The sequence below is a fragment of the Atta cephalotes genome, assembly GCF_000143395.1.
Source record: "Atta cephalotes unplaced genomic scaffold scaffold00048, whole genome shotgun sequence".
NCBI classification, from domain to species: Eukaryota; Metazoa; Arthropoda; class Insecta; order Hymenoptera; family Formicidae; genus Atta; species Atta cephalotes.
Genome location: NW_012130112.1, coordinates 2,281,624 through 2,305,419, shown reverse-complemented (window position 1 = coordinate 2,305,419; position 23,796 = coordinate 2,281,624). Strand labels below are relative to the sequence as shown.

General features: G+C 33.2%; 1 protein-coding gene across 1 annotated transcript in view; it reads left to right on the top strand.

Annotated features, from left to right (window-relative positions):
* Nucleotides 1-22,761, top strand: part of LOC105622808 (collagen alpha-5(IV) chain) — a 54,930-nt gene extending 32,169 nt beyond the window's left edge. The window contains exons 3-27 of the mRNA XM_012204218.1: nucleotides 6,982-7,026; nucleotides 7,498-7,719; nucleotides 8,366-8,428; nucleotides 12,330-12,569; nucleotides 12,786-12,947; nucleotides 13,271-13,397; nucleotides 13,613-13,762; nucleotides 13,863-14,039; nucleotides 14,329-14,493; nucleotides 14,613-14,962; nucleotides 15,421-15,670; nucleotides 16,043-16,236; nucleotides 16,371-16,577; nucleotides 16,710-16,815; nucleotides 17,072-17,616; nucleotides 17,784-17,982; nucleotides 18,155-18,354; nucleotides 18,431-18,530; nucleotides 18,926-19,111; nucleotides 19,225-19,517; nucleotides 19,746-19,833; nucleotides 19,935-20,105; nucleotides 20,240-20,425; nucleotides 21,071-21,363; nucleotides 21,504-22,761. Of these exons, the coding sequence (XP_012059608.1) occupies nucleotides 6,982-7,026; nucleotides 7,498-7,719; nucleotides 8,366-8,428; nucleotides 12,330-12,569; nucleotides 12,786-12,947; nucleotides 13,271-13,397; nucleotides 13,613-13,762; nucleotides 13,863-14,039; nucleotides 14,329-14,493; nucleotides 14,613-14,962; nucleotides 15,421-15,670; nucleotides 16,043-16,236; nucleotides 16,371-16,577; nucleotides 16,710-16,815; nucleotides 17,072-17,616; nucleotides 17,784-17,982; nucleotides 18,155-18,354; nucleotides 18,431-18,530; nucleotides 18,926-19,111; nucleotides 19,225-19,517; nucleotides 19,746-19,833; nucleotides 19,935-20,105; nucleotides 20,240-20,425; nucleotides 21,071-21,363; nucleotides 21,504-22,001 (5,217 nt within the window). The 3' untranslated portion in view covers nucleotides 22,002-22,761. The remainder of the gene's footprint in view (nucleotides 1-6,981; nucleotides 7,027-7,497; nucleotides 7,720-8,365; nucleotides 8,429-12,329; nucleotides 12,570-12,785; nucleotides 12,948-13,270; nucleotides 13,398-13,612; nucleotides 13,763-13,862; nucleotides 14,040-14,328; nucleotides 14,494-14,612; nucleotides 14,963-15,420; nucleotides 15,671-16,042; nucleotides 16,237-16,370; nucleotides 16,578-16,709; nucleotides 16,816-17,071; nucleotides 17,617-17,783; nucleotides 17,983-18,154; nucleotides 18,355-18,430; nucleotides 18,531-18,925; nucleotides 19,112-19,224; nucleotides 19,518-19,745; nucleotides 19,834-19,934; nucleotides 20,106-20,239; nucleotides 20,426-21,070; nucleotides 21,364-21,503) is intronic.
* The last annotated feature ends 1,035 nt before the right edge of the window (nucleotides 22,762-23,796 follow it).

Below are 23,796 nucleotides of genomic sequence, written 5' to 3'. Positions count from 1 at the left end.
TGAAAAAAACGATCAAGTTTTATGTTATTAAAGAAAGAAAAATATATGGAGAATAATAATGAAATAATTATTACAGTAACAATTATGTTCTTTAAGATACAGTCTACAATTTTACTATTAAGTTTGTTTAAATGGACTACATTTTAGATCCTTTTATCCCATTTTGTGTAAAATCGGCCAGAAAAGAGGAGCGTGATGTAAACCCTAAGGGTTTGCTTTTCTCGTCCGGGAAAATTGAAGGGGACGTTGATCCTCCGTTCTGGAGGTTGAGTGGACAGATTATTAAAACACACCGCCAGAAAGCACCAATGATTGCGTGACCAGGCTCTATCAAGCGGACCTCGCGAGCTTTTAGAGCGGCAATTTTAGAGCGCGCGCGTCACACTTTCATTTTCACATTCTCTCCAGCGTCTAAAACCGTCCCCGAGAAATTCACTGCCCGTTAAAACAAGCGATGCGGCACCGTTCTAATTAAAACGAACGGAGATGAGATGGAGGGAGAGGAGCATGAGGGTGCCCGGGATAAATGAAAGAACGAAAGAGCAAAGAAAATTTTAACGGGGCGGCAAGGGGAGGAGGTCAGAGGCCGGCCATACGCCCACGCGATGAAAGAGAAGAAGATGCGAACGCGGGAATCGGACAGTGCTTGGCGCGTGTGGCCCCCGTTTTGTTTTGCTACATCCGGAAAAGTAGGGTATCTAAGCGCCGATAAAGAAATCTCCGCCTCGACGCCGGCACTCTCCGTACCACGCCAGTGAATCCGTGTTTTTCTTCTCGGTACCAAAGCTAAACTGACGTCTTAAACTGACGCAGCACCGTCCCTTGACATCACGCCGGATGATGAATGCAACAATTTATCAGCGAGAAACTCGATTCAGCACCCTGTAGAAAATACACGACGGCGCATCCCGAGTTACTAAAAATGTATTACAGTCGCGATTATTCCTGAAAATTTTATTGCAGCGAGTAACGTAATGAATATCTACTTTATGCATTTTTACACTGGTAATTTTTTACACAGATATTACACAGGTGTATTTATACATATTAATATTATGTATATATATTACACAGATGTATTTATACATATTAATATTATGTGAATTAATATATATAACAACTTTTTTATGCATTTGCAATTCTTTGAAAAAATTGTCGATAAAAAGTTTTTTTTCCAGTTTACAATATCTTAAAAGAAAGGTTCTTCGCAAAGTGTAAAGTAGCTTGAAATTAAGTATAGCATAAAGTATTTAAACATTAAGCTTTTATAATCCCTATACGAAGCGTTCATTCGTAATCGACGTACGTTCAAATGAGTATGCTTTTCATGCAAACTTCACGAGAAATATTCTTTAATTATAACCATCTTCCATTTATAAGGTTTAAAAAATTAATAAGAGTGCATATCCCTGAGCTTGTTTCTTTCTTTAAAATTGCAATTTATATTTTCTTATTTCATCTACAATTTTATAAAATTTGTATTAACGCCAACTTGTAAAACATTAACAATGACATTAACAATGATTTTTTATACAATACGTATCGCTATAACAATGAGATAACGAAATTGGAGTTTTTTAATTTCTTGCAAAATTGAGCGAAAATATAAAGAAAAAGAAAGAAAGCATACCTCAAAAGTATACTTTTGTTCTTTCATTATTATCGAATTCGTTATTATCGAAATTCCATTTTAAAATTAAAATACATAATTTTAATAATTTAAAACATTTAAATTTTTCTGGAAAATTTCAATTCTTTATTTACATTGTTATAGCAAATGAACGAGTAGTTTCAGCAAATAAAATTTTATATTTCAATATTTACATTTAGATTTTAGAGTGGAACTATTCTCTAGCAATCCTGAAAGATGATGTATTATCGATAATCAGCATCTGTCTTCCCCATTTTCGTGAATATTATGAATATTTTGCCGGTGCAATTTGCACACTGATAAGGGACACCGTGGACCGATAATAACCGTAAAACGGATACTGCATTGCAGTCCTACGCGTTCGTTGCTACTCTTTGATATCGCAAAATGCGGGGGTGAAACAGCATTTCCGGTCTGCCATCGAGCGAACATCGGACTGTATTACCATCATATGCCTCAAAATTATTTCCGCGTAAAATTTGAGACGTTCAGAATCAATTGACAAACATTCTAATTTTTACAAAATCATTCATTGACTAAATCTTCTTTCCATTAGAATTATTAATATTTCTTATAGTATTTTAATATTAATTTTCGATGCTTCTAAGTATAGCATTTCTTTTTCTAATTTATAATTTCTATTATTTATAATTTTTTTTATTAAAGATATATATTTCGATTGAAAATAAATTTTTTTTAGAATATGTTCATTTTTTTAAAAGTTACAGACAATTGAATTAGTTAGGTATGCCAATACCTAGACGTGCTGTTCCCATAATGTGTACCGAAGGATTACTATATATAACATATATAATTATTTATATATATCAGTAAAATTGATTGCAATATCAATGTGAAAATTAAATATTAAATACTTATCTTAAATAAATTTGCAATCAAGGTTGCCTAAAATATCTTTAAAATTTCTGGAACATCCTACATAGAAATAATTCACATCCAACTATCTCGAAATCTTTCTTCACATTTCCAGTTCACCGTCCAAATAAATTGTCGTGATTAATCCTTTGAAAGATCCTTTCTAATTAAAACAAAAAATTAAAATAAAAAATCGTATATTTTACTCGACACATTTTTATAATAAGTAAAATTATGATACACAGCAGCTGTCTCCCTACTCCTTCGTGACAGGCTCTAAGTTAATCTTCGTGACCTACTTCTCGAACGAACTTTCGCGTTCGTTAAAAAATCAGGTCCCTCTGACGAAACTGTCAGAGATCAAGCGAGACAAAAGCTGGAAGTTGAGAACTAATAAAGAGAGGATGGGGAGGCACCACGCGGGCTGATAACGCACTTCCCATTGACAAATCGCACTGTGAACCCAGCTCACTCCTGAAACCGGATGTCCGTATGATCTCATATTTAGATATCCGTTCTCTCTCTCACTCTGCTTGTATATTCCTTCTCAAAATTTCTTTGATATATTCTAGCATATGCAACGTCTCCTGTGACGTCGTATCCATTCTTTCATTTCCTCCTGACCTCCTTTCGCGTCCAGTTTTATCTCATCAGTTTTTGAAATAATCGAAATAATTTTCACAATAATTTAATCTCCAAATTAATTAAAACTAATTTAATCCGAAAAGTCTCATCTTTATAAAATATATAAACTTTAATACATATAATGAAATTTTGTTTATAAAACTGAGTGACCTAAATCCAACTATTATTAATAATATTTATGTAATGTTTAAATTATAACTTATTTCATAAATTTATATTAAAAACATTTAAATATTATATATGTAATAAAATATAATGAAATATATTTCCCTTAATTAAAATTTTTATTTCTTTTCTCTGTCTCACTCTTCTCACACTTTGTAATTTCTACTATATTAAAGTTGTATAATCTAATTTTATATAATCGAGCTTCTTTCATACATAATGTAATTTATCTATAATAAACAAAATTGCATTCAAGTTGAGCTTTTAAAATTTTAATTACGTTGGCATGGATGACAGCCCGTCAATCAATCTTATGAAAGTATATGACAACTTCTTCTTACCAAAAGAGAAAGAGAAAGAGAAAATGTCAGTATCTTATATACATTGCATCCCATTTACAGATACAATACCTGATTCGACCGTGTCATAGCGGGTTTCCCTTTTCGTTCATCAGGCAGCAGCTACCCAATCAATACCAGCCTTTAAAAGGCATCCCATATCAATTTTGTATCGGGCATGCCCATAAATGGCATCTCCCGTTCACCGTCATGCTTGTCCTACAGCGTCATGATATTGACTTATGAATATATTATTAACAATGGATATTTTATGAAATTTTTTACTGAATGTTAGAACGAGATTTTCCTCGTTTCAATCTTTTATTTGAGTTAATAGCATATTACATAACCTGTAACTCATTTTATTTTTACAAAACAAAATTTTATTTTTACAAGAGAAGAAGTGAGAGAATATTCTCATGGCCATAAACATATTTTATTATTACATCATCTTGTTATATTACCGGATATATTTGTATGATACACAAAGCATCATTAGTTTTATAATGTAGATTTTTATATCATTACTACTTTTTAATTGCTAATCCTCGGTCGCTGTTATAACGTTTGTAATTGGACACGTTTCTTACATCTTATGCAAGAGGTCAACTGATAACGACACCCGTTTTGAACGCAAGTTATGCGTAGACACAAGTTAATACGCATTTATGCGTAGACATTTATGCATGATAAGCTCAATGGCGTCTGAATAGAGAAAAAATTTCGTACTGCGTTGTAGCTATATTTTAATTCATTCATTTGTACACTTTATTTGTTCGTATAATACATCTTAATTTTTCGGTCAAGTAGAACGCATTCTGTATGTATTTATTTATTTAATTTTTAAAATAATTAGTAGTACATTTTTTAATAATTAAATATGTGTTAATCCTTCTGTAATATGAAATTTTCACCCTTCATTCGCAGTCTGAATCTTCGAACTTCAAATTTTTATATTGTTTCGGACATATATTATATATAAAAATCTGAAAAATTATTTGTGAAAGCTTTAACAAATTTTTGCTATCATGGAAGTTGAATTGTATTTTACTTATTTTTTGCAGATTTAAATTTATCTACCAAATTCAAACAGTAAAAAAATTAACTGCGCTTTAAAATCCAACATTGCTAGCGGAGAATTAAATGATTCGCAAATTTAATGATTCCTTAATTCTTTTGAAAAGTTTTATAATTAAATTATCCAATCTTAAAATATTCAGTATATTTACAGCTAAATTTTATTGTAATGTTATATTCTTATGAATGTAATTTACAAATTTATACTCCCTTGCATGTAACTTTACAGTACTTACTAATAATATTGTCTCCAATTATAAATGAATGTCTTATTTTGTTGGTGTTTAAATTGGATAACTGATACGCACACGCTTAATAGTGATAAGCAATGTCACCCCACGATAAGCTTCTAAAAAACAAAACAGAAGAAGGATGTTGACAAAGCTTCTAAGAAATGACAAGAAAATTATGTCATTAAAACGTAATGCAGATTAAATTACAACGCATGATCACTTATTTAAAACTCTAATTTTTATTTAAATGTCTAAATAGTATTCACAAGTTATCATGCGCAAAAGTTATCACGCATATATTTTTACAATAATCGAAAGCTATCATAGTAATCGAACATGGAATTCTCATTTTCTGTAAACTTATTCTTTCTCTTTCTGAGAGAAGAATTTAATTTCTAATAATTGTTGTATTATATCTTGCATAATAAAAGCAATAATATTTTTAAAATGAAATCCTATCATTTTATTATAATACATTTTACAATTACGCATTAAAAAATCTAATCTAATCAGTTTTTATCAATTTATTTTATTTTTTTAGTTTTATTTTAACGATTGTAAGCGAAAGTTGTTAAACGTTAAAGTTTTATAAATTTTTTTCAATCTCGCATAAGCACCCAGTTTTCCTAAGTGTGTTTTCTTTGAGGAAAGCTTTCTTCTTGCGGATTCTCATCAGAAGTATCGGACATTTGTGATGCATACAACAGCACCTTTGTGAAAGGATTCGCGTAAACTCTCGACGAATGCAATAAACACGTTAAAACTCAAGGGGAACAAGTAATGACGCTGTAACCACAACCACGCAACATTCGAGCAAGATGTTTAATGCAAATACGCAGCGTAAAAGCCAACAAAAAGCAGTAAAATCTACCTGTTTAGCGTCTACTATAAGCGTATTTCTTGCAGAAATTAGCAGAAATGTACCCTACCTAGTATTTTCTTAACGGTCAAACAAAAGGAACAAGTTTTGCTTTCTTAGTCGACTTCTCGTTTTGTAGAGATTGTTCATAATTAAATTGAACATTTATTTTACTTATTTTTATATGTTTTTAATACTTCTGTTTTGTTTTCTGATGATATATATATTCTCTTCAATATCTTGAATTATTACTACGCATATCCAGTTACATTTAATGTGTCCTATTTATTATATTTCGCAAAAGAAAGAAATAATATAACAAGAAATTAAAATTCCAAAATTAGCAATAAGTAACATTTGTAAATTTTTATATGACGTTAAAGTTCCGTAAATGAATATTCCGTAAACGTATGTTTCTCTGATGGAGATGTTTGTGTTGGATGTTGGATGAGATGAGATGAGAAATATGCCGTAAACGATGAAGAGAAAATGCCTTGATATGCGTCTAATTAAACGCATCGTTAATTAGACGAGAACGTGCCCAGATGTAGCCGCTCTTTAACCAGCTCGAAATAAAGCGCGGTGGATGTCATCAACGAGATGCATGTACGCTCTTCTGTATATGCACATACGTTTTTTGCATACGCACTTTCCAGGATCTCCGACACCCGACTGAGAATGTCGCGCTCTTCGAATTACAACAGCATCGTCGCGATGATATGATTCGGACGACCTCCCTCCGAATCAAGGATACGACGCAGTCATATCTGCAATTATAACAATGTTACGAGATGTACTTGAGTGCGGCGATGGTCAAGTTAATCATAATTGAGCGCGGAGATAATAGAGATCAATCGTAAAAGCATTCGACGATTAGTCTGATATTTTCAGTTCAGAAATATTATTAGATTCTCTGAAATACAAGCCTAAATTAATATAAAATAATAATATGACAAATCGAATTATTTTATTAAATGATAAAAACGGTCGAATTAATTGGCTTTATATTTTAATATGAAACAATTATTAATTAACGTTGATTTCAAGCATGATACCAGCAATGTATTTATATTTGTATTCATAATCGTTGAAAATCATAAAAAAAATCAGACATTATTTTCTATTTCTTCTGTTTAGGGCGACGATGGTATACAAGGATTTATGGGAGCTGCAGGACTTTCCGTACGTATATTAGCTGCCCGTTTTTTGAAGTAAATCAAAGTCCACAAAATTAAAGTATATGTGTGTTCCAATCTTTATTTTTTTAAATAATCATATATTGTCTAATATGCGATAAATTTTGTTATTTCTATATTATGTATATTATCCCACACACAGTAAATCTTAAGCAACATAAAATAAATTCTAATAATTTTTTTTAAACAAATATGGAATGAATATGTGAAAACAAATTTTCCTGATATAATTTAACTATAGAACAATATGTAAATGAAATCTTAATTAAAAAATTCTCTTTAGTCTATATCTTTTGATTTCTTCTGTATTATAAGAAAGAAAAGATTGAAATCATGAGCTTCTTGCATTTCTGAATTAAATTTAGTGAATTTTCTGAAGCCAAATGTTTTACGTTTCATTCATATACCTATAAATGTAAAAGAATCATTCAGAGGGATTGTAGCAAGCATTCTTTAGGGTAATCCTGGTGTATCCGGTGTGATGGGTCCAGATGGACTGGACGGATGCAACGGAACCGATGGTCGTGCTGGTGCACCCGGTATACCCGGAGTTTTCGGGCCTCGTGGTGTACCAGGTCCCTCGGGCGATTATGGTTTCCCGGGAGAGCCGGGTGATGGAGGTATAAATTCGGTCGGTGCCAAAGGAATTCGTGGTAATCCCGGTATTGATGGTTTGGAGGTAAGAATTCACATTTAACGTGAAATATGTGCCACATTTAATGTGAAGTATGTTATTTAATAACTTGAATGTTAAAAATTATTATATTTTAATAATGATATTTACGCTATCAAAAAATTTTAATATCTAAATATTGGGTTGTCCGGAAAGTTCGTGCCGCAAAAGATTTAAATTTAAATATTATTCATTTTCATGTAACATCAATTTATCAATAAAAATTCAGTGCAATAATAAAATAAATTAAATTGACAATTACATTGTAGCATTATATTATTATTCATGTGTGATGCAATTATTCTTTTTCATTTTCAGTAATTGAATCTTAAAATCGGTAATAGTGCATATTGTACACTAATTATTTAAATTTATAAATTTTTATATATATATATATAGGTATATATACATACAATCAATAAATCGTTCGTAATTATTTAAATTATAAATTTTATATATATATATATAGGTATATATACATACAATCAATAAATCGTTCAATAAATATAATTGATTTATAAATATATTGTTAATATTTAGAAAGAATTATCATATAATAAATATACTATTTCTCCCCTAAAATCATCGCGGATTAATTCCGCCGTAACTCGTAATGATCATTAGTCGTTCTAAGATATGATTGCGTTTCCAGGGTTATCGAGGACAGCAGGGGCTCACCGGCGAAATGGGTTATCCAGGAGATACAGGCGACTTTGTAAGTAATAACAGAAGCACATTTGTTTATCCCACAATTGTTTAAGGTACCGTAACACCGGTCGATCGGTGCTGACTCTCGAGGACCGGTGAACCCTCGCACAAGCGTTTAGGTAGATCCCTGAAGAACGGACATGAAGAAGCAAAACGAGAAGGAAGAGAATAGGACGAAAAAGGAGACAAGCTCGACAGTCCGACTCTCGGGACAGCTTTCGTTCCTTTTGCGAAACGCCACCTGCTCACATGAAATATCATTTGCTGGTCCAAAGTATTCCCCAGCAATGTTTAACGAGGTATCGAGTAAAGAGGAAGAAAAGAAGCGGAAAGAATCCGAAAGAATTCTGCGCGAGTCGCGATTTCCATCGCGCGATAAGCTCCAAGGAATCCTCTTACACGCCGTCGAGTTAAAAGTCACCTCTGAACACACGAACGCGAATGCACATTCGGGCTTTAAGTAAAAATGCGCAATACTGGTCGAAATGAATATTCACGCTCTAAAAGAGGAATAAGTTTTCGTATGTCTCGACTGTTACAGAATGATTAGAAAATTTTTTTCAAGAATAGTTAGAAAAAATCGAACAATATAAGAATAAAAAATTATTAATTTTAATTGTCACACATATGCTAATAAATTTCTTTACATTATCTTTTTCTTATTTTAAACTTCTACATAGAAAGAATGATTTTGCTGAAATATCTGAAAATTTAGTTAGAAGCATTAGTTATGACACAACAAAATTATTTTCAGATCGGTATAAATTTTTAGATACTTCAGCAAAACCGTTCTTTTATTGCAGAAGTTATCACAGAGATATTAGAATAGAAATACAAGAATTTAAAATTCTTGAAATATGAAAGAAAAGATTAGTATGAAAAAGTAACTTAAATTAGAAAGAGAATTAATTAAATTAAAAATAGAAATACATATTCGTTCAAAAGAAAGATACGGATGGTAGATTTGCAATCTAGAAAGAATAGGGCACCGTTTCTCTTAAATTACAGCTGTGCGATACGAAAAGCGCGATATGGTAATGTAACGTATGCCACGAGTATTTCGGTTCGTATAAACCAGACGACGAAACTTTACGAGATTCTTAAAGCGTATAGAGCTAGATGCGATGGCCACTCGAAAGTTATCTGCACCACTTGTATTCGTAGTATTCCAAGTTACGCGCGTAGGGTTGAATTATATGCGCAATGTTACACGTATCCCCCGAGGCACCCTTTTTGCTAAAAAGGAAAAGTTTAAGCACGTATACTTACTAGTGATACAGCTGCTTATCGGCTACTTTCGTGTAGGAAGCAAGGCTTTCTTTTTGCTTCCAATTTAATTGAACACAGCTAATTAACGAACGAAACGATAGACTCTTCTCTCGGAAAATTCACAACTCCGCTAATGAAAGATCACAGAGAAAAGAGCTTTTTTCGCAATGTATGACAAATCGATCAAATTCAGGAAAAGTGCCTATCGTCATTGTTAATTCTTAACGATTCTTTTATCTTGGAGACAATTATTTAACATGTAATGTGCGGATTTCGTGTATCGTTTTTTCGAAAACTTATCTTTCTTCTTTACCTTTTGATGTCACTCGGAGTATGGCATATCCAATTGTTTTTTTATTTTATATCTTATAACTTTAACTTTTTTGTTAGGAAAGGTACATTTGGTTTTTACCATTATATTTCTTAATCTAACATTAAAAAAAAAATTGATTATAATATGCTCATTTATATGCAATACTTTTACTTAATATTCAGTATGTTATATATGTGACAAAATTTATAGTGTGACATTAAAAGGTTAATATTTTTTTACCGAGACATGCACTGCAGAAAAGAAGCTTTTTATCTTTTTCTCATCATTTTATATATCAATCCTTTTAAAGAAAATTTTTATTTATTAAGAAAATTATTTTTATCATTTAATATCAAAAAAGTGTTTCGCGCCAAGTGAATACATATAACTATAACTATAACTATAACTATAATATAAACTTTGTATTGTAATATAAATTTTGTTGTATCAATTTTGTATATATGCATTATTTTGTGAACAATTTATCTTTCTCCTTAATATTTTTTGTGAACAATTTATCTTTCTTCTTAATGTTTTTTACCGAGTCGTGTATTGCAGAAAAAAGCTACTTCTTTATTGCAATTTTCTAGAAATAACTTCAACTGTGTCGGCTTGAGAGCAATGCCAAGTGAATACGCGAAAAGAATAAAGAAAAGAAAGTATTAAAATGTACGAGGACTTCGTACTTAATCGCTAAATACGAAACGTTGAAATCCGAAGCGTTGCGTCCGTTGTCAGCTGCTATCTGCTGACACGACTGTCGCTGATAGCGCAAGAGTCCGTCTCTTCGCATGAGATGCTGAAGGGAAGATTTTACCCGGCTTCCGAGAAACTCGATGAGCCCGAGTTCTTCTTCTTGATCCTCGGTAAAAGTCGGCTACACCTCTTGCGGACCATTAGAGAAGACACAATCGGTACCGAAAACCGGTTCTTTCATTGTCAATGCGTTAATCGTACGCGCTGCACAATTGCATGGGTAATTTTTTTATGGCGATGGTACGAACTTCGAGTCGGCACCTTTTCTCCCATACAAACGGAGGCGGATCGACAGACTTAATTCGACAAACTGCGATAACAATTTCCGTCGTTTCTCAAGAAAGATTGAATGATTCATCGTTCACCCAAAGATTGAACGGTTCATCATTCATTCGCGTTCGTTAATTTTAATGTCAATATCGTAAATATCGATATAATTCTAGTTATATCTTAACATATATTATTCTTCATTTATTATATATTTTTCATTTATAATTTAATAAGAACTTGTCACATATGACATAATGGAAAAAAAACTTTTCCAGTATCGTATTATCATTAATTATAAAAGTAACTTTTATATTGCATCTATTTAAAATACTTCTATTAATTACATATAATCACGGAAGTCAAGGATCAATAATTTAAAAATATCATAGAATAAAATTTAAATCTTGTTAGAAACAATGATAATAATTGAAATATTCCCGTAGATCTAATCAACTGCATTAATAAAAGCAAAATATTATGCTTTGCATCGTTTGAAGTGTCTCGCAAAGTCCGTATCTGTAGTAGCTCCATTTCGCTCGGAGTAAAAATAAACAGGGATGGACCAGGACTGCACTTAAATTAGCATTATAATGGACTCATAATACATGCACTTACGCTCTGCCACGCTAGATGTAACTTCAGCGTAATGCGTATGTAATATATAGGCAGAACCGGCAGAACTACATCAAGGTATACCGGGTGTCTCGAGGGTATCGCGCATGATCTCACGGTTACAAGTCTCTTGACGAGTCTTGATTTGATTAATTAAACGAGAAACTGATAGTTTCAAACATTTCAGCATACGCTGATTCAGGAGTAAGGGAAGGCCTGATACTTAACTCTGATCTGTTTCGATCTATACTCAAAATGTAATTTATTTTCTTATCAATATTTTATTTAATTCTTTTCTCTGGTGTTTGATAACTTTGTCTATTAATGTAAGATCTTTTTTCTGTGAAATTTTTTACTTTTTATGTTTTAGAGTTTTTTTATATTGACCCAATTTAATTATAATTATTTTATTATAATTGACCCAAGCAATGATCATATAATAAATTTGAACAGACTAGCAGAATTAAATGTATACTTGAACATATTCTTTAACACATAAAGATATTAAAATATATTTTGACATATTTTTTTTATTTAAAGAATAATAATGTTAAGATATAGCTTTTGCAAAGCAATGTTAATAATATTTATCAAAAATTAATTCATAAGATGAACATAGATTATGTATTAATGAAGCGAATTAACAAATTATATTAATTAAGTGGAAAATATATTTGTATTCTCTTAGGGTTTACCAGGTTCACCTGGCTTGCCAGGTATGCAAGGTGAACGCGGTGACACCGTGTACGGTGTGAAGGGTCAACTTGGCGAACAAGGAGACAGAGGAGAGCCTGGATCACCGGGTAAAGATGAGTATAAAAAAACGGAACATTCATTGCCGGTGAAAGGACCGCAAGGTGCAAAAGGCATGAAGGGTTTCTATGGTGATCGAGGTCGCAAGGGAGAATTGGGCGCCAAAGGTCCACAGGTAATTATGCTGTATTAAATGATCATAAAATTGTTAATACATTCAAAATAATATAAATAATATAACTGCACTCTCTATGAAAGATTACAAATATAAAAAATATATTATTAATAAAAAATCGAAAACTGTGATATAAATAACATGATTATTTTTTTTGCGTATTAAAATATTTTAGTTAAATATTGTGACAGTAAATAGAATGCAATTCTTATTTAGGGTCGACCAGGATTCTTGGGTATCAAAGGTATAAAAGGTGAACAAGGTGATGATGGACCAAGAGGTAAACAAGGTGTCGGAGGTCCACCAGGTCCGGCTGGTGAAAAGGGAGAGAAGGGAGCTCCAGGATTTGCTGGAATGCCTGGTCCAGATGGAGATGATGTAAGTAATATATTATAATTGACTTTATATTTAAAAATAGTTTCTGACAAATAAAATTTAATTTTTCTTTTTTTTCAAATTTTAAATTAAAAGAATTTGTAAAATTTACATAAAAAAGATTTTTTATATCAACTTTATATGCATGACGATTTAGTTCTTAATTGTTATTACTTAAAATTATCAATGTGCATTGTAATATTTTTAGTAACATCAAATTGATTAATAAATATTTAAAGAATTATGTATGATAATATTAGATATATGAAGTTAGATATATTGCATTATTTAATAATTATTAAATAATTAATAATTATTAAATAAAGGGAGAACCAGGGGAAGAAGGAAATCGTGGTCCACCTGGTAGACAAGGAGCTGAAGGAGAACCCGGACAATACATCCCAGAACTAGATGAAATAATCATGGGAAATATTGGGATCCAAGGAGATCTTGGTCAGTGGACATTCAATATTCTCTTTTCTTAGATATTTAATATTTATTCGTGTCAATTATATTAATAGGTATAATTATTTTATATCTTTTTCTTAAATGAAAAATGATATTACATATAATACTTTCAACAAATTACTGAAGATTAATACTCATTTTCATCTAGAAAAAACTTTTTGTAAATCAATTTTGTAACCCAAAGTTTTTGTTTCTTTCAGGTCCCCCAGGCGAACCAGGTGAAACAGGAACACCGGGTTTGCCAGGAAAGGTCGGCTTCATAGGATCGCCAGGACCACCAGGACTTCCAGGTAATCCTGGTTTTGCAGGAGCGAAAGGGTCGTCTATAAAAGGAGAACAAGGAGATGACGGTAATTTGTTTTCTATTTATTGTTTTATATCAATAATCAATAATTTTATAGCCTATGTCATGAATAATAATTGGCTATTTAATATAAATTATTATTCCAGGCTTATCAGGACCTGTGGGACCTCAAGGATCTTCCGGATTACCCGGCTTACCCGGAATTATGGGTGCCAAAGGATTTCCGGGAGTAACGATAACTGGACCGCCGGGATCGGATGGCAATCCAGGTCTTCCAGGATTATCAGGTCCGCCTGGCGATCGCGGTGATCCTGGTCCTCCAGGTAAATTTAAAATTTATATTAATCAAAAAAGTACTAGAAATCTTTATATACAAATATATAATATATATAATATATAAAGTTATATATATAATTTTTATATATTATATATAAAGAACATTATTTTTATATATTATATATAAAGAACATTATTTAAAATTTAAAAGACTGAATAAAATTGTAAGATCAAAATATATTTTATATATTTTTTATTATTAATTCTCTTAGTATCAATTTAATAATTTTATTCGTAAATAGTTTTTAATCATAATTAATTACAATTATTAAACAGGAGAAAAAGGTTTTCCTGGAAAAGGAATAAGAATTCGTGGCCCACCTGGAGAACGTGGTCTACCTGGAACACCTGGTATTTCTGGTCCTGACGGCTGGCCTGGCTTTACCGGCCCTAAGGGTATCAAAGGTATTCGAGGAGATGACTGTGGCATATGTGCTCCAGGTAAAAATTAACTATAACTTATAAAGAATACTTATATAAAAAGATATTTGAAAAAAAAATTAAGATAATAATTACTTATTATTAAGATAATTATTTATTTTATTTTAATTATTGTACAGGTTTACCTGGTGAGAAAGGACAACGTGGTGAATCTGGTTTGGATGGATATCCTGGAACTACGGGATTCTCTGGACTACCTGGTCCTCGAGGATTGAAGGGAGTACCAGGAAAGCGAGGTCTGCCAGGACCAGCAGGACTTGAGGGTGATAATGGAAGATCTGGTATTGCGGGAGTTCAAGGACCCAAAGGAGAACAAGGAAAGATATTCTTCCCACCAGGTGAGATTATTGTAAGTCCACCGGGTGACTTCGGTGAGAAAGGCTTACCTGGTCCCGAAGGAATCAGAGGTCTACGAGGACAACCAGGATCTATTGGCGACACCGGTGTACCGGGACCTAAAGGAGATAAGGTATATTTTTTCTTTTATGAACATAATTATTTCTCTGCGAAAAAAAAGATATGTCAAATATTGTATTTAATATTTGTAAAATATGATTTAACCTTTACCCTACTAAATACAATTTGGTGCCTCATCCATACTAACGGGGACATTAGACTCTGTCCATTTTTTTTACCTATTCAGAATGATTCAAAAAATCTCTAAAAATTCACCAACATACTTTCTAAAATAAATATTGGAACTTCATTTAGGAAAAAATTTTAATAAAATGTAGTATAATTTATAATTACCAAAAGACTAAAAAAAACTTGCATGAACAGGAATCGCCTCACCTTAATAGGATAAGGGTTAATAATTTAATTTTTAATATTATAAAATTCAGTTATTCAGTTTATTATCAAATTTTTGAATCGCACAGCTGATAATTATTATTTTCTCATTTATTCTAATTTGACAATATTTTATAGGGTGAACATGGTTCTCCTGGATTACCGGGAAAAGATGGTTTGCCAGGATGGGATGGTATTCCTGGCGAAAAAGGTGAAGATGCTTCGATACCAATCGAATTCTTACGCGGAGATCCGGGATATCCAGGAGAGGAAGGAATCAAAGGAATACAAGGAGATAAGGGTAATAAAGGAGAACCTGGTGTGTCTGCAGAATATATCGCAGACAGTCAAGGTGACAAGGGCTACAAAGGTGATAGAGGAGCTCCTGGTATGTAAAATTTAAAAATTTCTTAAGATATAATATTAAAGAAAAATCTTTGAAAATTATATTTCTTTGAAATATAAATATTAATAAACTTTCTAATAAAAAGTTAAACTAAATATAAAATAATATTATTTAAATTATTTATAATTGGTCACTGATTCGTTTAAAAAATTTTTTTCTAAACATAAATTATATAATTATACAAACTAATTTATATTTATTTTTATTTATACAATTATATAATTATATTTATAATATATACATAAATTATAATATATACAGGTATATTATAATTTATAATTTATATACAATTTATCATTTTAATTAAAGGAATTGAATATTTAAAAATGAAACGAATTTTCTGTATTCTTCTAGGCGAGAATGGTTTCAAAGGTTTCGAAGGACGTCCTGGCGATGAAGGTCTACTAGGATTGCCTGGTGAGCCTGGTTCTCCAGGAATTTCGCTTCAAGGTCCTGTAGGTTTAAAAGGATACCCCGGAATGCCAGGAGATCAGGGGCTTCGAGGCACATCAGGCTCACCTGGATTACAGGGACCAGTAGGTTTTCCGGTAAGTAAATTGAACTGAATAATTTTCATTTTTAATAAATATACATACGTCAATAAAAAAATAATTTTATTCATTATCAGTTATTAAATTCTTATACGTTTAAGAGAAATAATGAATGCGATTGCTTATTATAGGGTCGCATTGGCAATAAAGGTGAACGAGGAGAACCAGGATCAAATTTAACATATGGTGAAATTGGAGAACGCGGATGGTACGGTCCAAAAGGTGATTTTGGTGATGCTGGTCCACAAGGATTACGTGGCCGAACGGGAGAAGATGGTGTGAAAGGTATCAAGGGTGCTAAGGGAGCACCTGGTTACGAAGGATTGTCTGGACTTGAAGTGAGTACATGCTTATTCATTTTTATGAAAATTGTTTCAAAGATTAATTAACTCTATGAAATTGATTATTTTTTTATAAAATATCTCTTGAATGATATATTTACATTAAAGCAATCAATTTGATGGATTTAGGGAGCCAAAGGTCAACGTGGAGATAGTATACAAGGCGACCGTGGATTCCCGGGTCAACCTGGAATGCCTGGAATGTCCGGAAGAATCGGAGACGTCGGTATCCGTGGTAAGTATTATATCAAAAACTTAAAATCTAAACTAACCATTCTATAAAATGAATTATCAAATAAAATTAAATGATAAATCGAATTTCATCTCTTAATTCGATTCACTTTGCTGTAGAAATTTATCATTCTATAATATGTCTATTAGAATGATAAATTTCTAGCAAAGTGAATCGATTTGGATAAACTAACTTCGTGTCATAGTATTGGTTTACACTTTAATCTTGAAAATAAAAAACATAATACATTTATTTTCAGGCCCCGATGGTCCTTCTGGTTTTGATGGAATGAAAGGTCTGAAAGGAGAAATTGGTTTTATCGGACGACGTGGTGATGATGGCGATATGGGACCTCAAGGATATCAAGGAATGCATGGTGCACAAGGTCTACCAGGTGCTCCAGGAGAAAAGGGTGATGTTGGTGAGAGCGGTGATCCAGGACCACGCGGTTGGCCTGGTTTCGAGGGTATAGACGGAGCTCCCGGTTATAAAGGAGAAGTGGGAGACGCTGGAGTTCTTGGTTTCCCAGGAGTGCCAGGTTCGATTGGATTCAAAGGTATCACTGGTGATGCTGGTCTCGAAGGATTATCGGGAATCCCTGGCGAAAATTCCTTCAGCGGTCCTCAAGGTGACGCGGGTGAACATGGTTTTATGGGGGAACTTGGACCGCCCGGTCTGGCTGGATTCGACGGACGACCGGGTTTACCGGGAGAACCGGGATTAGCTACTGACGGTTTCAATGGTCTACAAGGACAGAAAGGTGAACCTGGATTCGACGGATACAATGGTAGGGAAGGACCAAAGGTAAGTTCATCTTCTTTTTATCAAAAAGCTGTTTTTTTAAAACAAAACACTTAAGATATAAAAGGCAAGATATTATTTTTACTCTGCCATATATATAGTAAAAAAGTTTACAGAATATTATATTCAAATTAATATAATATATTAATATAATATATTTATCTTTATAGGGAGAAATTGGTGATATGGGTCCTGATGGATTAAAAGGCGAACAAGGTGAGCAAGGCTTTCCAGGAAGATCAGGTGCACACGGAATACCTGGAAGATATGGTGCGAAAGGTGAAAGAGGCCCGATTGGACCACCTGGATTCGATGGTTTGAAAGGAAAATCAGGCCTCGATGGTGATCCAGGTATAATGGGTAGACCAGGTAAATATGACAATCGCAGCATTCATTTTTTATCTTTATTAATTTAATTATATATTTTAATACTTTTGTATTTTATAATCGACGCTTATTTTTAGTTTATATTTAATATTTATAATCGAAAAAAATAAAATGTTGTATCAGTATTTTATTAATAAATTACAATACATTTTAGGAATGCCGGGTGAACCAGGTGTGAGAGGATTCCCAGGTCTTATGGGTGCTCCTGGATCGAAAGGTTATGTAGGTGAACCTGGTTTACCATCTTACGCGTTCGCAGAGAAAGGTGATTTTGGTAATCGCGGTCACGATGGTTTCTCTGGTGTGAAAGGACAACCAGGCGAACCAGGATATATTGGCGTACCTGGTCGTAAGGTAAATGAATAATCTAGTCGGACAATTCATTTTTTCAACTTCGAGAGAAATTATTTATTTGTATGTTCCATTATAGGGTCAAATTGGAGACAGAGGATATCCAGGTCCTGACGGTTTGCCAGGATTACCTGGTTTCCCTGGTCTGCCGGGTGATCAAGGACTTCGCGGAGCTCCAGGTATATATAACAATATATAACAATCAATATGAGTAATGTTTAATTCCAATCTCTTTTACTCTTGCATAAATTTATTGAAATTGTATTGTATACAATATAATTTTTTAATTTTTTTACTTAATTATTTTTAATACTTAAAGTTTTCAATTTCTCTCTATTTGATATGTTAAAAATAATTACGCTACTTTGTTTCAAAATTTTGTCAAAATTAATAGTTAGAATATATAATGAATCTTTTTAAGTTCATAAGTTAAGAAAATTAATGCCATATGCTTCACATTCTAATGTAATTTTGCTAATAAAACTCTACAAACATTTTTCTTATTTTAATCTAAATATTTCAAACTTGATATTTCATCTCATTTAATATCATTTTCTTATTTGTTTTACCATAGGATTGCCCGGTGAATTCGCTGAACCAGGTGATTCTGGCCGCACTGGTCTTGATGGTATGCCTGGTATTCCAGGACGTGCAGGACAAAAAGGAGCTCCTGGTGAATATGGTCCGAACGGACCTAAGGGAATCTCTGGTGACATAGGTCACAGTTTTCATGGTCCTAAAGGAATGGTCGGAGAGCCAGGTAACAATCATTATTGCATTTTCGATTTCTTTTCAAAGTTAATTAAGTAATAACAGGACAAAATTAAAAAATATTAACATTAATTAATATTTATTATTTTACGTTTCGATCAGGTCTGCAAGGATTCGTCGGTTTCCCGGGTGCACCAGGTTTAGAAGGATTTCAAGGCTTCCCTGGAGTACCAGGATCGAAAGGTTTCCGTGGAGAACCGGGAATATCTGCAGACAGCGCTAAAGGACAACCTGGAGAACCTGGATGGCGAGGATTAGATGGTCGAACTGGACCAAAAGGAATGAGAGGTGACTCTGGTTTACCTGGTATTGATGGTTTGCCAGGACAGAAAGGAGAAAGAGGAGAAACCGGTGAAACTGGTCTTCCTGGGCTACTTGGTCCTGAAGGACCAAAGGTGAGAATGGTCTTGAATATTTTCATATTTTTCACAATTTAGATATTACAGCATTTACTTGTTAGTTTTTTCTTTTTATTTTTAATAATAAAAATATTCTTATACAGATTTCTTTTAAATTTAATTATTTTTTTTATTCGTCAAATATAACAATATTTTAAATAATTGAATAAAATCGAAGAATAAAAATAAAACGTATAAGTTATTTTAAATATATGCTTATAAAAGGGATCGAAAGGAGAATCTGGCATAAATCCTTTCCCGCCGTTCCCGAGACGAGGATTGCCCGGTGATATAGGAGTACCCGGATTACCAGGTGTTATATATTTCATTTTATAGAAAATTTTATAGAAAATTAGTAGTATATGCATATTTTTATTGAATGGAAGTATAATATTGCATGTGGTAAATATACAGGTTTCCCTGGACTACAGGGAATGATAGGTGAACCTGGCAAGGACGGTCTGCCAGGTCGACAGGGTGAGACAGGAATGATTGGAATTCCTGGGCTGCAAGGACCAGATGGTAAAGATGGACCTCCTGGATATCAAGGACCTCCTGGATCTACAGGACGACAAGGAAAACAAGGTATGATAATATATTATATATTTCGTATTAAATATTAACATAATTTAATTTTCAAATTGAAGCAATATGTTGATGAACAATTTGCATTTTTTTAACTGTGTAGATTAAATAAGGGAACAATTACTTTTTCGCAGGTTTCCCCGGTGCACCTGGATTACCTGCGCCAAATGGAATTGGTCCAAGAGATAGAGGATTCTACTTTGCTCGTCACTCACAATCCGAAATGATACCGATCTGTCCAAGAAATACCGTAAAGATCTGGGAAGGATTTTCGTTATTGCACATCATGGGTAATGGACGAGCTTACGCGCAAGATCTTGGTAAACAATATATTTTTAATATAATTATTTTTATAGAATATAATAAAATGTTAATTTGACTAATTAGTTGTCAAAAAAATTCTGAATCAACCTTTGATTTTTATATACAAATTTATTCAAAAACAACATCTTTTCCTCATAATAAAGACCATCACGTTCAATAATCATCATCTTACTAACTGTTGATTTGCTCCCAGTATTATTCGAGATACGAAGAACTCATGACAAGCTACTTCAACTCAATAGTTTTGAATCCTCGCAAGAAATATTTCATTGAGGGAAACAAATCATAATCAAATGATGCAAGATCAAAATCGTATACAGATATAATCGCAGTAAAATCTTAGTTCCATTTAAATTAATGATATCAAATCCGACAGCTAGTAAATTATTGATGGCGAATAATTTTTTAACATAATGCTTTATCTTGAGGAATAATTGTTGTTTTTAAATAAATTTGTACATAAAAAGGTGATTTAGTACTTTCTTGACAATTTAGTATTTAGAAAGAAATTTAATGCAAGAAGAAAAATTTTTAAACAATTATTAAAACTTTTGACATTACAAGAATATATGATTTAAAAAGAATCTTTAATAAGAATATAATGCAATTGATAAATCACACACACACATAATACAATTCAGGAGCTGCTGGTAGTTGCGTCAGGAAGTTTTCCACTATGCCTTTCCTGTTTTGCAATCTAAACAACGTGTGTGATTATGCCAATCGCAATGACTACAGCTATTGGCTCAGTACAACCGAGCCTATGCCGATGATGATGACACCAATACCAGCTCCAGAAATTGGTAGATACATATCGAGATGTTCAGTGTGCGAAGCACCGACTAGGGTAATAGCCGTTCACAGTCAATCTATGGCAATACCCGAGTGTCCGGGTGGCTGGGAAGAAATCTGGGTTGGATATAGTTTCCTCATGGTAAGATCGATTGTATTATATTAATTTCAATATAAATAAGAATTCAATAAATGTAAAAAATGTATAATAATTAAGTGAATATTGAAGGTATTGTCAATCATAGTTTGATATAATAATTTTATATAATTATAAAATTACAGCACAGAGATGCAGGTGCGGATGGTGGTGGTCAGTCTCTAGTCTCGCCCGGATCCTGCTTAGAGGAATTCCGTGTCAGACCATTTATTGAATGTCGTGGCCTTGGTAGTTGTAATTATTTCGCTACGGCGACATCGTACTGGCTAGCGACCATTCATGACGACGAAATGTTCCGTAAACCGTTGCAACAGACGCTCAAAGCCGATCATACGTCCCGAGTAAGTCGCTGCGCCGTGTGCCTCCGCCGAAGGGTCACCGAAGTTTTAAAACCTTTCACATCCAACAACGAGCGAGCTCCCAATAATTGGGGCGTTGCTCCACCAGCACTACCACCTCGCAATCTACCGCCTGACTACGAGTCTTCCAGGATACCGTCTAATCCGTGGGCTACCCATCCTCGAGGAAGATATTCGAATAGACGTGTACCTTATCACCAACGCAGGAGGGGTCGCGTACGCGGCAGGCACTGGGAATCGGCAGAGTCTTTAAACAACGTGTAGGCGCAGCATAAATCGTATATATTCAGCGGCATCAGTGACGTGCAAAGGGCGTAGCAAGCCTATGTATATAAAGAAGAAAGAAAAACTATTTTATTCTATTAGTTAAGTTATATCGGCTGAGTGCCTTCGTTTGTAGACCTTGCATCGAGTAGAAAACGCGGACGAACGTTCAAGAATAAAGGCTCGAAATTATGTAAACAACATGCAGATAGTTCAGATCTATTTAAGTTGTTTGGAAAAGAAATTGTATGAATAAATTCTTTTTTAAATCACAGACCATTGAAATTGAAGTATTGGATATGAAACGCAACTTTGATAAATTTCTCGATTTATCAATACATTTCTCTCCCGGAAGTCTCAACATGAAAGAAGAGTTGCTTGTCAAATTGGCTGCTGTTGAATCAAGACCTGGATTGCTGCTTATCTGAAAATCCTCATCCAGGACCCTTCTATCGCTCTTGGGAATTCATCGCTATATTCGTTCCCATCCTGTGCAGGTCTACGACCCATTCTCCCGGCCATCTCGTCTCTTCCTGCGCGCACGATAAAAAGCGCCGCCGGCTGCCGTAAAGCCATATAACTGCCTTATGCCAAATAGAAAAAGAATCTATCGCATCCGGCATCGTGAAACTGCCAATAACGTCGCGATGCGATTTACAGAAGATATCACACTACGATAATTAAATTAACGTTATGTATATTGCTATCGTAACTTTATCTATGTATTTCGCATTGAATAAAGATATTTTGTATAAGCTAATCGACGTTTTTTCTGGTTATCTTCCTTCCATTTATCTCGAATTGTAAATTTCATATAAAAAAAAGAATAAATAATAATAAATGAAAAAACACTATAATTAAGTTAATTAGTTCAAACTTCTTTTTTGTTTGAAAACAGCAAAAAAAATTGAGTTTCATCTACAGTATTTTATATTTTACAATTTCTCGTCACCATTTACAAAATAAAACGCAAAAGGAAGTTGTTTGGAAGATATAAAACATATTGTTTCTTTAAATAAATTTCAATTCAAACAAAATTATAATCGTGTAACTTAAAAATTTTGTTTACTTAACGAACAGCAAAAAAGATTGAGTTTCATTGTTCCATCGGTAGTATTTTATATGACAATTTATTTCTCGTTATCCTCTACAAAATAAAACCGCAAAAAGAAATTTGTTTGGAAGATATAAAAGATATTGTTTCCTTAAATAAATAAATCTTACATTTTAATTTAAATAAAATCAATTGCTGTTTTTCGGTGAATAAAAAATAAGAATATATCTTAGTTTTAGACTACATCTAAAAATAATATCACGCAAAGCTCTTGAGCGAAGAAACTGGAAGCGTTATAAATGAGGAGAAGACGGGAGAATGCCAGGAGGGGGATATTTTACGTGTTCGCGGAATGCTTAAAAGAATCAACTGAAATGAAGCAAGAACACTGAAATCATTTGACAGTTTAATAAAAGGCGAACGGGCCTTTTCCAGGACACGCGAAGTTCACATACAAGCTCGTCGTACGAAATGAACGTACACGGTGAGAGATCGATATTATATTTATATTTATAAAATTATTCATCATTAGAAAGCACATATGATCTATCTATATGACGTAATTTGCTACGCACACCCGCGTACGAGCGTGCCTACGAACAACGCACGCCTCCACACGCACACACGCATACACACTGCACGCCTAAACGCCACGACGTTTCCATCTCGCACCCTGGCATAAGCATGCACACGCGCGGACATACACAAACATGTACGTGCGTACTAATCTCTCTCTCTCTC